The 18,295-nt window shown below is 43.6% G+C and overlaps 1 protein-coding gene across 1 annotated transcript in view; it reads right to left on the bottom strand.

Annotated features, from left to right (window-relative positions):
- Positions 1 to 18,295, bottom strand: part of LOC122930605 (beta-1,4-galactosyltransferase 3-like) — a 60,703-nt gene that overhangs the window by 28,364 nt on the left and 14,044 nt on the right. Inside the window, exon 2 of the mRNA XM_044284106.1 lies at positions 10,607 to 10,991. Within this exon, the coding sequence (XP_044140041.1) occupies positions 10,607 to 10,844 (238 nt within the window). The 5' untranslated portion in view covers positions 10,845 to 10,991. The remainder of the gene's footprint in view (positions 1 to 10,606; positions 10,992 to 18,295) is intronic.

Raw genomic sequence — 18,295 nt, 5'->3', positions numbered from 1 at the left:
TTGATTGAGGTCTTCTCCCGGCCGTGGCCGCTGTACTGAACGTGCACGCCGAGTGCGCGCATGCGCCCTGGTGACCTCTGAAGAAATCAGCATAGCGCATGCGTGGGCTCAGCATGCGCGTTCAGTACAGCGCGTGGCCGGGCGGGAGAAGAAAAGTAGTCTGCGCACGATCGGCCACCGCGATTCCTAAGAAGAGCGATGGCCGTAACCAGGGGAGACGGAAGACAACAGTCAGGTAAGTATAGGTTTATTTTTTTCTAAGGCGTGGGAATTTGTTAATTAAATATATTTAGAAAAATTATCACTGTTAAATCATTAACAGATTTAACAGTGATCATTAAGATAATACCCCTTTAAAGCAACATTGATACATTTTATATACAATATTACTATATTTTTTGCCCCATAAGATGCACTGGAAAAATGTCAATGCATCTTATGGATGAAAACTAATGAGAGCTTTCATTATAAAAGAGAGGTCATTAGTATGCAGGAGACACGGGGAGTGATGAGTGCAGCGCTGCTAGCAATGGCTGTACTCACCGCTCCCTGGTTTTCTTCTGGGCACCGCGTGTGTCCGGACTGTGTACAGCATCAGGACATAGTGTGGTCCTACGTGCACTATGACATGACGCTGTGACGTGTGAGGCCACAGTGCAGCGCGGCATTCAGAAGACATCTTAGGAGTGTCATATGGTCCGATGCGTCTTATAGAGCAAAACATACGGCAATTCCTCACAGTTTTCAGTATCTGCTTGTTTTTAGTGAATGGGAACCTTTGCCATTTGCTTCCAGATGAAAATGTGTCCTGGTCTGTAGTGTACAATTCTGTACAAAATTATGGACGCCATAATGGAAACTTGATGGATCTTATTACAGTCAATGGGGTCCACTCCTGGAGCAAAGAGCGGGTCTATTTAATCTGTATTGACTCTGAAGGTGGAATATTACCTCTCCGCATACTGGCTGCCCTGTACATGCCCAAGCGGCTTACTCCCAATCAATGACACATGCACACTTGACTGAAGCCAGAGTGCATGTGTATAGGGTAGCTGGGAGGACCAGCTGACAGCCATCTAATGTCAATGGGCAGCTAAAATGGGTTGACTTACAAAGATAACCCCAATCTATATGTCCTATTAGAGGGAGTTTACGATGTCCGTATGCCCTATGAGCCAGAAAGTAGAGCTGTCTCACTAAGGAAAACTAAAAATACCCTTGGCTGACCATCTGAATGACTGCCATGTAACACTACAATACCGCCAGATCAGTGGTTGAGTACACACCATGCTGCTCCATTCAACATACACTGAACAAAAATATAAAGGCAACACTTTCGGTTTTGCATGAGCTGAACTCAGATCTGAAACATTTTCTACCTACACAAAAGACCCATTACTCTCAAATATTATTCACAAATCTGTCTAAATCTGCGTTAGTGAGCACTTCTCCTTTGCCGAGATAATCCATCCCACCTCACAGGTGTGGCATATCAAGGTGATGATTAGACCGCATGAATATTGCACAGGTGTGCCTTAGACTGCCCACAATAAGAGGCCACTCTGAAATGTGCAGTTTGATTACACAGCACAATGCAATTGGCATGCTGACTGCAGGAATATCCACCAGAGCTGTTGCCCATGCAAGGACTGTTCATTTCTCTACCATAAAGCAGTCTCCAAAAGGAGTTTGAGAATTTGGCAGTACATCCAACCGACCTCACAACCGCAAACTACATGTAACCACACCAGCCACCCGGACAGCTGCAGCAACAATCTGTTTGCATAACCAAAGAATTTCTACACAAACTGTCAGGAATCGTCTCAGGGAAGCTCATCTGCATGCTCGTCGTCCTCATCGGGGTCTGGACCTGACTGCAGTTTATCGTCATAACCGACTTGAATGGGCAAATGCTCACATTCGATGGCGTCTGGCTTGTTGGAGAGGCGCTCTGTTCACAGAGGAGTCCTGGTTTTCACTGTTCAGGGCAGGTGGCAGACAGCGTGTGTGGCGTCATGTGGGTGAGCGGTTTGCTGACATCAACATTGTAGATTGAGGGGCCCATAGTGGCGGTGGGGTTATGGTATGGGCAGGCATATGTTATGGACAACGAACACAGGTGCATTTTGAATGCACAGAGATACCGTGACGAGATCCTGAGGCCCATTGTTGTGCCATTCATCCACGACCATCACCTCATGTTGCAGCATGATAATGCACAGCCCCATATTGCAAGGATCTGGACACAATTCCTGGATGCTGAAAACATCCCAGTTCTTGCATGGCCAGCATACTCACCGGACATGTCACCCATTGAGCAGGTTTGGGATGTTCTGGATCGGCGTATACGACAGCGTGTTCCAGTTTCTGCCAATATTCTGCAACTTCGCACAACTATTGAAGAGGAGTGGCCCAGCATTCCACAGGCCACAATCAACAACCTGATCAACTCTATGCCACGGAGATGTGTTACACTGCATGAGGCAAATGGTTCCCCGCGTAAAGCAAAACTGTGCACATTTCAGAGGACTTTTATTGTGGGATGTCTAAGGCACTCCTGTGCAATATTCATGCTGTCTAATCGGCACCTTCATATGCCACACCTGTGAGGTGGGATGGATTATCTCGGCAAAGGAGAAGTGCTCACCAACACAGATTTAGACAGATTTGTAAACAATATTTGAGTGTAATGGGTCTTGTGTATGTAGAACAGGTTTCAGATCTTTGAGTTCAACTCATGAAAAATGGGAGCAAAACCGAAAGTGTTGCATTTATATTTTTGTCCAGTGTATATGGCCACACAGTGTGCACCTCAGCAGAGGTCAAATCGGTCTGTCGGATTGCTGCTAGAGTCCATTATGTTGCTAGAGCCTTACACGGACAGCCCAAATTATTTCAACAGGCACCATGTAATGCATCATTTCTCCTTTTGGAGAGCTGCAGGGGAATTGAACACTTGTCATATCAGGAGTTCACCTCCCATCACTATGCAGGGCTGTACGGAGAGAGTTGCCATGCTGACCAGACAATCTCTAGTTCCGGGACCTGGCAGTGTGACTGGAAACCGAGCCAATTAGGTTTCTGTCTCTGTCCAATCCTGGAGCTAGGCAGAGGATTTAAGTCAGCTGCTTCATATCCTTGCCCGTGATTGCATTTGTCTTCTCTAGGCTCTGTCATGTGCAACTTCTCCAGCTTTTGACTTCTGGCTTGTTTTTTGGATTATCCTTGTGGCTGCCGATTCTGCTTTCTTCTACTCTCCTGGTGATCAACCCAGCTTTGTCTCTGGATTTAACCGCATTTTTGTCCCTGCTTGTTTACTTCTATTTTCCCTCCATGGTCATTTTAGAAGGTCTGCTAGTAATGTGCCCAAGCTCTGCAGATGTATTCTGTGTCCCTAGCAGCCAAGTGATACTGTATGATGGCGGGTTCTGGTGAATAGCTAAGGGCAGCCTTAGTTTCATACTACCTGGAGAGGTTTGAGAAGGCTGGTGGCAGATTTTGGGTTCATCAGCAGTGGTTAGGACAGGGTACATCTCACAGGCACAGTATGGAACAGATTCATGGTCTTGTGGACCAAATACAGGGCTTAACCCAACTGGTCCTGGCTGAAAAGACTTCAACATCCAGGAGACCTCACGTGCTTGGACAAAAGGTTACTGCAGGTACCATTCCAGATCCAGCTACATCAAAAGGTAAACCTTACTGATCGATTTTCTGATGATCGGAAAATAGTTTGTTTGTGACATTTCAGGAGAGTTGCAAGATGTATTTCCGTTTGAGGCCTCTTTCACCAGGAATTTAGCAGCAATTATTGGGATTAGTTATGCCTCTTTTACAGGAGATCCTCAGGTCTGGTCCTTTTCTCTAGATCTTAATGCCCCTGAATGGAAAAATTTAGAATTTTTTTTTTCAGCTTTGGGTTTGCCATCTGACAAACCCGATCACAAGTCCCTGGCTGAAGCTAATCTCTTTGGCAGGGTAATCGCCCTGTTGAAAATTACTGTTCTGAATTTAGGAGATTGTCTATTGCTTCCCAGTGGAATAAGCTAGATCTTCCTTGCAATTGCCATCAAGGTTTATCCGAGCACTTGAAGGATCTTATTAAATTATTTGCAGAGATGTCCTTCAAGGAAGCTATGACACTAGCCATCAAAAGGCATAGATGTCTAAAGAAGCATAAACAAAAAGGAGTTTATTTCTTTGCTGCCTACTCCACCGAAATCCAAAAAAGGTCCATTCCTTGTCTTCTGAGGAACCTATGCACCTAGGATCCACCATGTCAGCCCAGCAGCAGCAAGTCCTGTTCTTTTACTATGGAGATGCTGGCCATATGCTCAAGAATTGTTCCAAGCTGGCAAAACGCAAACCTCTAGGGAAGACCACCTAGGCAGTCAGGTTTTTCCCCATTCTTCCCAAGAATGTTTTGTTGCCAGTTTTATTTTTATTTTTTTATTCTGAAAATAGGGTGGTGTGTAAGGGTTTTGTTAATTGTGGGTCAGGAGCTAATTTTGGGCATTTGCAGGTTGCAAAAAAACAAAACAAAAACTATCCATTCAGTTACTGCAGCTTTCCACTCCAGTTAAAGAGGTTGCCCGCTTTTGTTATATTGATGACCTATCCTCAGGATAGCTCATCAACATCAGATCAGTTAACCATCGACACTGCAGCATCCGTAATCACAGCTTCGCAGTGCCAATTCCCTTCAATGGGACAGCTCAATCCTATTGACTAGGAAGGAGCTGTCCCATTGAAGGGAATGGGACAGAGGAGTTGTGAAATGGAGACCACGAGCGCTGCGTTCTCTTCAAGCAGCTGGTCAGTTGTCCAGCGCTTGCACCAGCGCTGTGTTCTCTTTAAACAGCCGTTCGGTGGGAGTGTCGGCCCCCTGCTGATCTGATATTGATGACCTATACTATCCTGATGGACCAGTTAGTGTGACTGAAAACAGTAAATCTAGTTTCTGACTGTCTAATCGTGGAGCCAGGCGGGGGATTAAAGTCAGCTGTTTCGTATCGTTACTTTTCAATTTTTTTATATTTTTTTTTACTTCTGGCTTGTTTGGATTATCCTAGTGGATTCTGACTACTCTCCTGGTATCAACTCTGGCCTGTCTCTGGATTTAACCCCTTGTATACTGCATTCATCATGCTTGTCTCTCCTGGGCATTCTAGAAGGTCTGATACTAGCGTGCTCGCACCAGTATTCTGCAATTGACTATAGCACACCCTCACATGTTGTCCGTCTCATTTTCGGGTAATCCTCAAAACGGGAAAGAAAAGGAGAAAAAAAAAAAAAGGGGGGGGGGTGTTACGCGACGACTGTCCAAAGCAGCAACCCCTTTAAGCAATAAAAGATGATGATTACTCTTACCTGTAATTGGATTTTCCGTATAGCCTCCACAATGGCACTAAGCAGGAGGGTACCCCGCATCCCAGGGACAGGAAACAACGCCGAGAACAAAGTTTAAAAGCCTCCTCCCCTTTACCTTCTCCAGTAAATACCTAAGAACTCAGGATGATGCTGAAGAAAATTAAATTTTGGGAGAGAAATGTTTTTATTCAATAGCACATAACATAATTGAAAAGTATCAGGGTGGGAAAGAACAAAAAAACTAAAAAACAGTGCCATTGTGGAGGCTATACGGAAAATCCAATTACCGGTAAGAGTAATCATGATCTTTTCCGTACGCCTCCCCAGCGCCACTAATTAGGAGGATTAACAAAGAAATCAGACTAGGGAGGGACTGCTGCAGACAAAACTTTTCGTCCGAAGGACAAGTCCCTGTTGGACTTAGTGATTGAAAAATGTTGGACTAGACCAGGTTGCTGCTTGGCAGATTTGAGAAAGATGCCGAGGCATTTTCTGCCCAAAAAGGTTGACACTGCTCTTGTAGAATGAGCTTTCAATTCAGCGGGTGGAGAGAGTCATGTTTCTATATATGCCATGCTGATCGTCATTTTAATCCAGCGAGCGATGGTAGCTTTTGAAGCTGCCTGAGCCTTATTTTGTCCTGCGTACTGGACCAGCAGATGTTGGTTTTCCTTAGCTCTTTCGTAGAATCCAGATAAGACAGCACACATCTACGCACATCCAAAATGATGAAACTTCAATTCCTTAGATGATTTTGCTTGGGCGCAGAATGTAGGCAACAAGATTTCCTGCTGCCAGTGAAATTTCAAGAACACTTTTGGTAAGAAAGGCAGCTCATGTCTTAGCACAATTCAGTCTTCCAAAATATTAAGATACCGAGGCCTACAGGACAAGGCTTGAATTGCTCCGATTCTCCTAGCCGAGGTGATGGCTATAAGAAAGGCCGTTTTTAGGGAAAGGAGTCAGCGAGATTCCGTCAAGAGGCTCAAAGGGATGATCCACCAAGACAGAAAGGACCAGGTTAAGATCCCAGGGCGGAATCGTGGACCTATGAACAGGATGCCGTCTACTTGCCCTATTAATGAACCTCTTGATCAAATCCAACTCAGCCAACCTGACTTCCATAAAAAGGAACTAAGAGCAGCTATCTGGACCTTAATGGTGCTAACCCAGTCCTTTGTCAAGACTTTTTTGCAAAAAAAGTCTAAAATTACCTTAGCATCTGGTGGTAAAGTAGGATTCCAGGAGTCCCTGAAAAAAAAAAAAATATATAAAAAAAAAAAAAAAAAAAATCAAAGAAAGGTCTTCCAAGTACTGAGATAGATGTTGGACATGACTGTTTTCTGCTAGACAGAAGAGTGTTGATGACAGCATCTGATAACCCTTTTGTCTTCGGGATGGACCGTTCAAATTCCAGGCAGTTTTTTTTTAACTGGTTGATTGTTGGGTGCCAGGCCGGACCCTTAAGCAGAAGGTGCGGGCTCTGAGGAAGACTCCAGTACCTCTTTCTGGAAAGACTCAGAAGCAGGGGAAACCACACCCTTTTTGGCCAATATGGAGCAATCAGGATTACGCAAGAGCGTTCTTCTGCAATCTTCGTTAGGACCTTTGGGATTAATTGGATTGGTGGGAAGGCATACAGAAGACCTGGCAGCCAAGGACCTGAAAAAGGCATCCACTCTCGTTGGGTTGTCCCTGAATGAGAGGGAATAAAATAGATCTGTTTGTTTCTCTGAGAAGCGAAAAAAGGTCCACCGTCAGATGTCCCCATTTGCTGCAAATTTTCAAAAAGACTGATCTCTTGAGGCTCCACTCTCCTGGAAATAACCTCCTTCTGCTCAGGAAGTGTGCCAGAATGTTCTCTTCTCCTCTTACATGGCCTGAGGAGATTGACTATGTGCATCTCGGCGCAGGAAAAAATCTGGGATGCAATCTGGAACAGAGTCCTGCTTCTCGTGCCCCCCTGCTTGTTCAGATATACAGGGTGGGCCATTTATATGGATACACCTTAATAAAATGGGAATGGTTGGTTATATTAACTTCAAGTTTGTGGCACATTAGTATATGTGAGGGGGAAATTTTTCAAGATGGGTGGTGAACATGGCGGCCATTTTGAATCTAACTTTTGTTTTTTCAATAGGAAGAAAAACAATGGTGTGCTTGGTTTTAATGTAACTTTATTCTTTCATGAGTTATTTACAAGTTTCTGACCACTTATAAAATGTGTTCAATGTGCTGCACATTGTGTTTGATTGTCAATGCAACCCTCTTCTCCCACTCTTCAGACACTGATAGCACCACCACAGGAGAAATGCTAGCACAGGCTTCTAGTGTCCGTAGTTTCAGGTGCTGTACATCTCGTATCTTCACAGCATATACAGAAATGACCGCCACTGCTGGAAGGTCTCAGTCGGGAAGCCTTTCTTCCTATCGGAAGCTTTTTCCAAAAGGTCATCCAAAACCGAACCAAAAAGTCTGTCTCCTTCACAGGGAATACCACAAAGTCTATTTTTGTAAGCAGTATCCCCCACCCAGGATCTTAACCAAACAGACCTCCTTGCCATATTTGAAAGAGCTGCTGATCTAGCGGACAACTTAACAAGGTCCGCAGAGGCATCAGCTATAAAATGTGAAGCTTGTTTCAAAACCGGCAAAGAAGATAAAATGTCTTCTCTAGGGGTGCCAGAGACCAAATGTTCCTCCAGCTGCGACAACCACAAGGATAGGGACCTGGCTGTGTAAGTGGCTGCGATGCTTGGTCTTAACATAGTGGTATTAGATCCCCAGGATCTTTTTAGCACCAATTCACACTTCTTTCAAGAGCCCAACGTCTTCAAACAGTAGGGATGCTTTTTGGGAAATTCTGGCTATTGGCACATGTACCCTGAGAGTCTTATCCCAGTGGACGAAGTCATCTTCGTTGAAGGGCTATTTCCTTTTAAATACTTTAGAAAGTACCAGCTCTTGTTTTCAGGATCCTTCCACTCTTCAGAAATATATTTTTTTTTTATGTTGTCATGGACCAGGAATACTCTTTTCTTCCTATCCCCTAGCCCCTTCAACATTTGATCCTGAACAGTCTGGGTTTCTTTTGACTCTTCAATGTTCAAGGTGGATCCAATAGCTTTTAGAAGAGAGTCTCGTATCCTGGAACTCCGCTTCTCTGCTACAGCCCTCCTGGATGCCAGGGACTACTTACCAAAGGCTGAGCGAAAGGAATTTAGCAGAAGGGAACCTGCCTGTTCTCTACCTCATCCACGAGGGACAGGAAACAACTGGAGAAGGTAAAGGGGAGGAGGATTTTAAACTTTGTCCTCTACGTTGTTTTCTGTCCCTGGGAGGCGGGGTACCCTCCTGCTTAGTGCCGTTGGGGAGGCGTACGGAAAATATAAATTTATCTACCACCAGAAAGCAGTGCCCATCCCCCAACAACGGTTAAAAAAGTCTCAATATATGTGTACAGAGTCCGATCTCTCATTTTGAGGTTTTTCCCATTACAAAAGAGGCAAGTAGACAAATCCCTCTTGACTGCTCCATCTCTACGTTGACCTTTTAAGCCCAAACACCTTCCATTTCTTTAAGTGAGGCGTCAGATGTGACCTTTAAGCCGGACATTCTGCTTTTCGTAGGCCAGGTCCGAGGGGAAGATGCTGTCAAAGCCTCTGATGTGTGAGGGTACAGCGCATTCTTTACCGCTCAGAACCACAGCAAACAACTTGTCGTATAGAAAGCATACAAGTGAGATAATGTGCTTCCTCTCGCCTTAAAAGGGTCCATCTCTGGCAGCTCCATAAAGAATGAATGGAGCTGCAGCACACATGCTCAACCATTAGCCACATTGATTAAGGGAACAGCATTCTCACGATAATCTATCAAACCCCTGCCGATCAGATACTACTCCTCTAGCCTGTGCATATAAATTTTATCTTGGTACATGCCCCTTTACGCAATTAAAGCGGTGGTAGGAGATTTTTATATTTTTAAAAAAAAGCAGCATATAACCGCTGCAAATTTTGAAGGATGAGGGGTTTTCACAAAAAATTTTACGTCACTTTTTTTGACTAGATAGGGCTTCTACTGACAGACATTTACTATAATTTACGCCAAAAACTGATGTAGCTTGTAAGCGCCCACAGCTGGTGTAGATTTACTTCTGAAACTGAGGTTTTAATAAACTCCCCTCTAATCTCAGATAACCTTCTATTTTTCCAGGCTGAGCATTCTAATTTCTGTTGTCATGGTAATAAGAAATAATCTCTGCCGGGGCCTTACTCCTCAGCAACATTAGTTCCTGCCCTTCCTTGGTGTGGGTGGTGGGGGGGGAATGGCCATTCCTGCCCTGGGGCACCTGGTCGTCTGTGTCTCATCTTACCCAACAGGAAGCATAATGAGTGTAAAAATGAGACTGCCTTCACATGATGGGGAGATGGAGAGTTTAGAGAACCTGCTGATGTAGTCACCTAGGCTTGTAATCTAAGAAGACCAGACAGCAGCCCATCAAGATGTCAAGTTTGACACATACAGCACTTTCTGGTCTTTGATAGCATCTTATCTTTTCCTCGAGAACAGGGTTAATGCATTTTGAGCCCTTAAAGGGGGATTTTTCGTGGACTTGCTCATCGACGGCCAAGGGTTTGAAAAAATACCTATCCTCTTTTGTATCACTCTCTACAGAGATCCGAACTGCACAAGAACTGTGTCTGAGGAGCTTCATGAGATGGGTTCTCCATGGTGGAACAGCTGCACACAAGGCTATGCTTAATACCAAGATCCTGCTGGAGCGGTGTAAAGCACATCATCTCTGGAGTAGTGTAAACGTACTCCCTGCAGTGATGAATCACATCTCTCGATCTCGAAATCTGATGGATGAATATGGGTTTGGATGAAGCTTGGAGAACGTTACCTACCGTACTGCATCGTACCTACTGTAAGCTATTGGAGGAGGTTGTTCCCTGGGGTTCAGCCCTTTATTTCCAGCCAAAGTTAATATTAAAGTCACACCCAACTTTACGGGTGGCCCATGTGCACAAAGCTGTAAGGACATAGGGTGACAAGTTTAGCGGGTGCACAGAACCCTGACCTCAGCCCCATCCAACACCTTTGGGATGGACTAGAATGACAACTGAGCAAGACTTAGTCTTTACCTCATCAGCACAAATACCCATAGACACCCTCCAAAATCTCAGTGGTCACCACACCAGTTGCCTGGACTAGGATTTATAGATAAGAAACCTACCAAGTATGGGAGACCTGACGGGACAGTACTGAGTCTTCACAGCTTCGGGATCCGGAATGAATAGGCTCAGGTTGGTGTAGACGTCCTGGGTTTTCGAATAATCCCATACAGAGTAGGCTCCGAAAATTCCCTGAAACATGCTGGAGGCTCCACGCCGATACAACAGCAAGATGAACAGCAGCTGAGAGGCAGCCAAACACATGAAGAAGCACCGCTTGTCTGTCCGGCCTGAGAACATGGCGCCAGATGCACTCGCCTTACGTGTTAAGGATTTGGTTAAGTGAAAACGTGTCAAAGCCGGGAGGGAACGGCATCCTTATGAGGCCAGATCCACGCCGGGGAGAAGGATGGACAACGTATGCCACAGGGTCTGCTGGGACATGTCCTGCAAATGACAAAATTATTAATAAAAACAAAAAAACAAATATATACATAAAAACATATTAGAGATCTTGTACTGTTCTCTCACTCCAGTAACATCTAAAGCCTCAATCACATTTCTGCTGGTTTTGCAATTGCTCGGGGGCTTGTGCCAACCAACCTTCACCCATCTCTGGATTAACAGTCCAAAAGTTAAAAAAATAATGAGTCATATTTGAGTAAAAACAAGTTTAATTTGGCTTTACCTCCATATCGGGTCACGAGACATGAGGAACACATCTGTGCAGAATTTCATGTATCCTTTGCCCTTCCTCCTGGCTCTACACAGAGTATCCCAAAGTCCTGCATGGGGACCGTATCAGGAGACTATTACCGCTGAGGAAGGGGCTTGACCCCCGAAACGCAGTCTTCTAAAGAGCAGTGTTAATCACATATGTGGCGAAACCAACCTCGCCACGGTGTTTTGGAGGGGGCTGTTTGAAGGCCTCTTGCCTCAGGATTATGGCCCATAGTAACTTTAAAGGAGAAAACAGACCGGCCGCACAGCTTAAATCTGTCTGTAGAATTGTATTTTATGTTATTATGCATTCGGTTAAATTGTATGTTATGTGAGGGCCCCCAGATAGCTAATATTATTGTATTCGTGTATTCTGAGTGCCATTCACCTAATGATATGCACTCAGACTTGAGCTATCTGGGGATATGTTAAATGTCTGTGTTTGCTGTGGGGGTGTGCCATTGTGTGTTTGGGTGGTGATTCCTGTCCTGTTGTCTCCACATGTGTATTGGTGATCTCCCTTTGTCCTGAGAGATAATTGGATTGCCTTCGGTTGTCTCCCAGGCAGAGAGGAGGAAACCATGATGCATTGTGGGGATATGTTGTATCTGTTCTGTGTCGCAGTCTCCCTTCTGGTCCTCTAGGGGGCGGGAACGATTGGTTGCTGTATTTACATTGTGTGTGTTGCGAATTACTGATTGGTTGGATTTCAAAACCCTGTGGGCAGTACTATGTTTGTTTTTTATGAATAAAAGTCTGTATCTGAAGTACAGTCAGACTGCTGCTGACCCTCAAGACGGAGCCTTGCCTCGTTATTGGGGGGATTCCATGTATGCTGTTAGAGACTGATTGCCAGGAGTGTAAGCTGAGGGATACGCTTTTCCTGTTCGTCTGATGACAGCTATTTGCGAGGTTCCAGTTTGGAGTGCTATTTTGTATCCAGTTCGGGAGGTTGGTGTTCTGCAGTAGCTGTGCCTATCTCTCGGAAAGGGGCATATCGCCTAAACGGATCTTAACCCCTTGTCTGCTGAAACGGTCCGTTACAACATAGGACGCAGCCAGGTCACGTGGGACGCCGCGTTCGGGTTCTACAGACCACACGGGACGCCGATGTGAGTCTAAGTGGCTGAATAAGGACTTTCCTACGGAGACACAAGAGGGGTAACGTACTCTGCCCCATGGGGATATATTGATGCATTAACCTATGCGATTTTCGTCATATGCTACACTTGGCGATTGAATACGATCATATTCACGTTGTATACGCCACGCATAGCGATTGAATGCGGTCACAGAATCAAAAAGATTGCGTAATAACACTGCAACTAGACTCGGACTATTCATATCAGGATCGAGTCCACCATTGGGATTAGCGGACAATTCTATAGGCTATTGTAATAGGGTCCAGCATTTTGTATGCATGGTTTTATACATTATATGTGTATGCTTTTATGTGAATATTTTATGTGCAATAAAAAGGTTAACAGACACCCTATACTGGATATTTTCAGGTAATTGAGTGCCCTCCAACTATTTATTTACCTTGCTTTTTCTTTTAATCGGATTTGGGTGAATCCGTGGAGTGAACACCGGGTCCTTGGGGAGAAGGTGGGTGAGCCGCTGAATACTAGTATATATTATGCTATATTTGTCTATGAGTGACCGCCAAGTGGTTGCAATAGGTACTGCAGTCTGTCGAGTCCCCCCCCCCGTCCCAATATTTCATTGAATTTGTACTGTGAGAAATTAGGGTGTTTAACCAAATTTGTGGAAAAGACAAGGGTGGATTCCATTTTTCCTTCAGTCACATCATGTCTTGTACTCCAGTCACATCCAGAGCTGCGTTCACGAATCTGGTGACTGGAACTTGTCACATGGGTTTCCTAGTGTCAGGTTAATAAAGCTAAATGAGAAGTTCTACGGCTTTCTAACGGACTTGATGCTTCAATTCCTAACCATCTTCAAGATCTCTGCTTACTGTGTGAGCGAGAACACTTGCTTCCATTCAGAGGCAGTAAACCTGTCTGTAGCTTGTGCTTCTTGTAGTTCATGCTTACTGCTTGCGAATGGAAACACAAGGGTTCTCATTCACTGAAAATTGTGAGGAACCAAAACAAGGAGAGGGATGAAAGGGGGGGGGGGGGGAAAGAGTGTCCTAGAGAGGACTTGTATATAATAATGCATCAAAAGTTGAAAAAAAAATAAAAATCCAAAATTTACCAAATATTTTGAAAAATTCCCAAATTTCTATTTCTCTACTTTTATAATTGATAGTGATACCTCATATAATAGTTATTACTTTACATTCACCATATGTCTACTTCATGTTTGGATCATTTTCAAATTTTTTGGGGACGTTACAAGGCTTAGAAGTTTGCAAGCAAACCTTGAAATTTTTCAGAAAATTTCCAAAACCCACTTTTTAAAAAAGGACCAGTTCAGGTCTGAAGTCACTTTGTGAGGCTTACATAATAGAAACCACCCAAAAATGACCCCATTTTAGAAACTACATCCCTCAAGGTATTCAAAACTGATTTGACAAACTTTGTTAACCCTTTAGGTGTTCCACAAGAATTAAATGGAAAATGCAGATGAAATTTCAGAATTTCAAATTTTACATTTTAATAATTTTTTTCCAGTAGCAAAGCAAGGGTTAAAAGCCAAAACAAAACGCATTTATTACCCTGATTCTGCGGTTTACAGAAACACCCCACATGTGATCGCACACTGCTGTATGGCCACACAGCAGGGCGCAGAAGGAAAGGAATGCTATGTGGTTTTTGGAAAGCAGATTTAGCTGAACTGGTTTTTAGATATCATGTCCCATTTGAAGCCCCCCTGATGTACCCCTACAGTAGAAACAAAAAAAAAAAAAAAAAGTGACCACATTTTGGAAACTACGGGATAAGGTGCCAGTTTTATTGGTGCTATTTTGGGGTACATATGATTTTTAATTTGAGATATTACATACATCTATATTACATTTTTGTGAGGCAAGGTTAAAAAAATTAAATACATTTTTTTTTTTTTTAACATTCATCTGACGGGTTAGATCATGCGCTATTTTTATAGAGCAGGTTGTTACAGACGCAATGATATCAAATATGTCTACTTTCTATGATTTTTGTTTCAGTTTTACATAATAAAGCATTTTTTTTAAACAAAAAATTGAATCAGACTAATCAGTAATTCCTTTTCCATGAATCCACCATGACTGCATAGTATACGAGATTGTGTCCTGACCCTCCAAACGGTTAAATTGCCGAAACGAAAATTTAAATATTTTTGTATTCCTTTATACTAAAAGATATTAAATTATTTGGGTGGGAATTCCGTGCAGTCATGGTGGATTCATGGAAAAGGAATTACCGGTAAGTCTAATTCAATTTTTCCCATTTCACCACCATGACGGCATAGTATATGAGGCCTAACAGATCAAAAATCTATGGCTTGAAGGACCTTTCTACCAAAAGATAATTCAGAAGATTTCGACAAGTCAAGCCTATAATGTTTAATAAATGTATGCGCATTTGACCAGATCGCAGCTTTGCATATCTGGTCCAAAGATGCACCTGCTTTTTCAGCATAAGAAGAAACTACCCCGGTGGAAATTAGCCTCAATTTTTACCGGGCAAGCAAGATTTTGGACACGATAATGCCAGATCGCCTGTTTTATCCACCTGGCAATAGAGGCTTTAGAGCCCGCTTTCCCTTTATTTTTGCCCGCAAACTGGACTAAAAGCTTGTCAGCTCTTCTGAACTCCCTTGAGACTTCTATATACTTCATAACTGTACGTCTAACATCTAGGGAATGGAAACTTTCCTCTTGATTTTTTGGGGGATTACAGAAAGAGGGAAGAACAATTTCCTGATTTTTATGGAACTCAAACTACTTTCAGCAAAAACCCAGGATCTGGTATGAAAATATTGCGATCATTCCTAATCGTTAAATAGGGTTGTCTAATGGATAAGGCCTGAATTTTGCCTAATTGCCTAGCAGAGGTAATGGCTACCAGGAAGACTGTTTTAAGTGAGAAATTTAACCGAGGCTTCATTCAAAAGGGCTAGATGTTAGGCCTTGTGGAACTATGTTTAAATCCCAAGATGGTACACAAGGTCTGATAAGGGGCTTCAAACGAGTGGCTGCCTTGCAGAATCTTTTTATCCATCTATGTTCTGACAAATTTGAGTTGAATACGCTTAGGGCCGCAATTAGTACTTTTAGGGTTGATGGCAGAAGGCCCATGTGTAATCCCCGTTGAAGGAATTCTAGGATTTTTTTGTATATTTGGAGGAGACCTATTTGGATATGTCTCTCCTAACCAGGTGCAGAATTTTTTCCAGATCTTTAAGTAAATTGCCGAAGTGACTCTTCCTACAGGCTTTGAGTGTGGATATCACTTTGTCTGATAAGCACTGTCTCTTTAGGATTTCTGACTCAGGGTCCAGGCTGCCAACTTGAAGAATTCTAGATGTGGATGGATCAATGGACCCAGTGTTAGAATGTCCTTTCTGTAGGGAAGGATCCAAGGGTCTTGAATAGACAGTTTTTTGAGAACCAGCTCCTCTTCGACCACCATGGTGTTATCAAAATGAAATTTGGTCTGTTGTGGATGATTTTCTGAACAACTTTGGGGATCAGCTGAAATGGAGGGAATGCATAAGGCTCCATTCACACGTCCGCAGAATGTGTCCGCATCTGTTCCGCAATATTGCGGAACGGGTGCGGACCCATTCATTCTCTATGGGGACGGAATGGATGCGGATAGCACAGTGTGCTGTCTGCATCCGCAATTGCGGAGCGCGTCCCCGATCCCCCGCAAAAGATAGAACATGTCCTATTCTTGTCCGCAGCTTGCGAATAGGCATTTCTATGGGGGTGCCGGGCTGGTGTGTTGCGGACCCGCAATTTGCGGGTCCGCAACACAACACGGACGTGTGAATGGAGCCTAAGCCAACTTTCAATCCGAGGTATGGGAGAAAGCATCTATAGCCCAAGGGTTGTCCCTGGTATTTAGGGAGCAGAATTTGCATTTGTTTTTGAGGCGAATAGATCTATGCTTGGTGGGCCCCATCTTTTCCCTATCAGGTTGAATGTTTCCTGGTTCAGAGACCATCCTCCCTGATCTAGAGTTTTCCTGTTCAGGAAGTCTGCATTTGGTTTTGAGAACCCTTTAGGTGAACTGCAGAAATTGATTTTACGTTTCTTTCTCCCCAAGAGAATATTTTTTCCCCTCCGACAGCCTCATTAGATCCGGTGATCTTGTTCCTCCTTGTCATCTCAAATAAGATAGTTATGTTGTCGGAGCGAATCTTTATATGATGACCTTCTAAGCATCCAGATGCAGCCTTTAGCGTTTCCCAAACTGCTTTTAGTTCTCTGAAGTTTGAGGATTTTTCCGAAACGCTCTTTGGCCAGAGACCTTAAAAAAAGTTTCCTTCTATGAATGCTCCCCAACCTGATTTGCTTGCATCCGTTTGAATTTGGATACATGGTATTCTCTGCCAGACCAAGCCCTTGTCAAGATTTGAGGCCTCTGTCCACCATGTGAAGGATGATTTTACCCACACTGGGATCCGGACCTTCCCGTCTCTTGTCGAAAACCTTCAATAGCCAGTTCTGTAAAGTTATGGAGTGGAACTGTGCCCAAGGAACGGAGGATATGCACGACGTCAGAACTCCCAACAGCTTCATTATGTCTGAGCAAATTTTTTGCTTTTGTAATTTTATTTTTTGTATCAGCCCCAATATTTTCTCTTCTGGAAGAAAAGAGGACTGACTGAGTCTAGGAGGATACCCAATAATTTTATTCTTGTTTGGGGATGAATACAGGATTTTATTTTAGATTTACAATCCAACCCCGATCTTCTAATAGGCTTAGAAAGGCATGGGGGTAGTTTTGCATCTGTTCTTCTGAGTCTGCTAAAATTAGGAAGTTGTCTAAATACGGTGTTATTATTAGACCTTGTTTCCTGAGGTAAGCCATCATCTCCACTATGATCTTGGAGAAGACCCTGGGGGCTGAGGAGATACCAAAAGGGAGACTTGTAAACTGGAAATGACAAAATTTTCCCTTTTAGATCTTTTACTGCAAATCTCAGGTACTTTTGGCACTGCTCTTGAATTGGGACGTGATAATACGAGTCTTAAGTCGATAGTGCACAACAGCGCATTTTCCCTTATTAACGGAATTGTGAATGAAAAGTGACTCCATCTTGAACTCTCTGTACAGTATACTCCCGTTTAGCTGTTTTAAATTTATTATAGTACAGAAGGATCCAGCCTGTTTGGATACTAGAAAAAGTCGAATAGAAATCTTTTTCTTGAGATGAGGGAACCTGCGTAATTGCTCCTAACCTTAACATGTCTTGAACACCCTTCGAGATTTTTTGACAGACTTTTTGATAAGGGGGAAGTGACTACATATTTGTTTGGGGGAAGAGAGGAATTCTATTTTGTATCCCCTCTCTACAATGTTTTGTACCCAGGGGTTTGAGGTTATTTCTCTCCACTGATCTGAGAACTTTTAGTCTTCCCCCAATTTTGGCATCATTGTCTATCGCTTTTATTTTGGGGATTAAGAAGGAACCCCCTACCTCGACCACCTGTTGGGTAGCTCCACCTTCCCATCTTTCCTTTTCCCCTGTATGACCTTTCTCGTCCACCATAGGGGTCTTTCCTCGGGAAACCCTTTTTTCTTATCCGTCGCTTTCGAGAATTTTGTCTAGGACAGGACCGAATACATATTCTCCCGAGAAAGCGATGAAGCCAAATTTTATTTATGAGGCAGTCACCTGACCATGACTTCATCCATAAGGCTCTTCTTGCCGTATTAGAAGCTCTGCTAAAGATGCAGCACCTAACTGTTTCCGCAGAAGCATCAGCCAGGAAGGCAGTGGCCTATTTTAGTAGGGGTAAGGACTCTAATATCCTTCCTTGGGGTTTTATTTTTCAGATGATCCTCCAACTCATTTAACCACAAGTACATTGATCTTGCCACAGATGTTGCAGCTACGTTAGTTTTTACGCT

This window comes from Bufo gargarizans, chromosome 3 (genome assembly GCF_014858855.1).
Source record: "Bufo gargarizans isolate SCDJY-AF-19 chromosome 3, ASM1485885v1, whole genome shotgun sequence".
Taxonomy (NCBI): Eukaryota; Metazoa; Chordata; class Amphibia; order Anura; family Bufonidae; genus Bufo; species Bufo gargarizans.
This window is presented reverse-complemented; position numbering and strand designations above follow the sequence as displayed.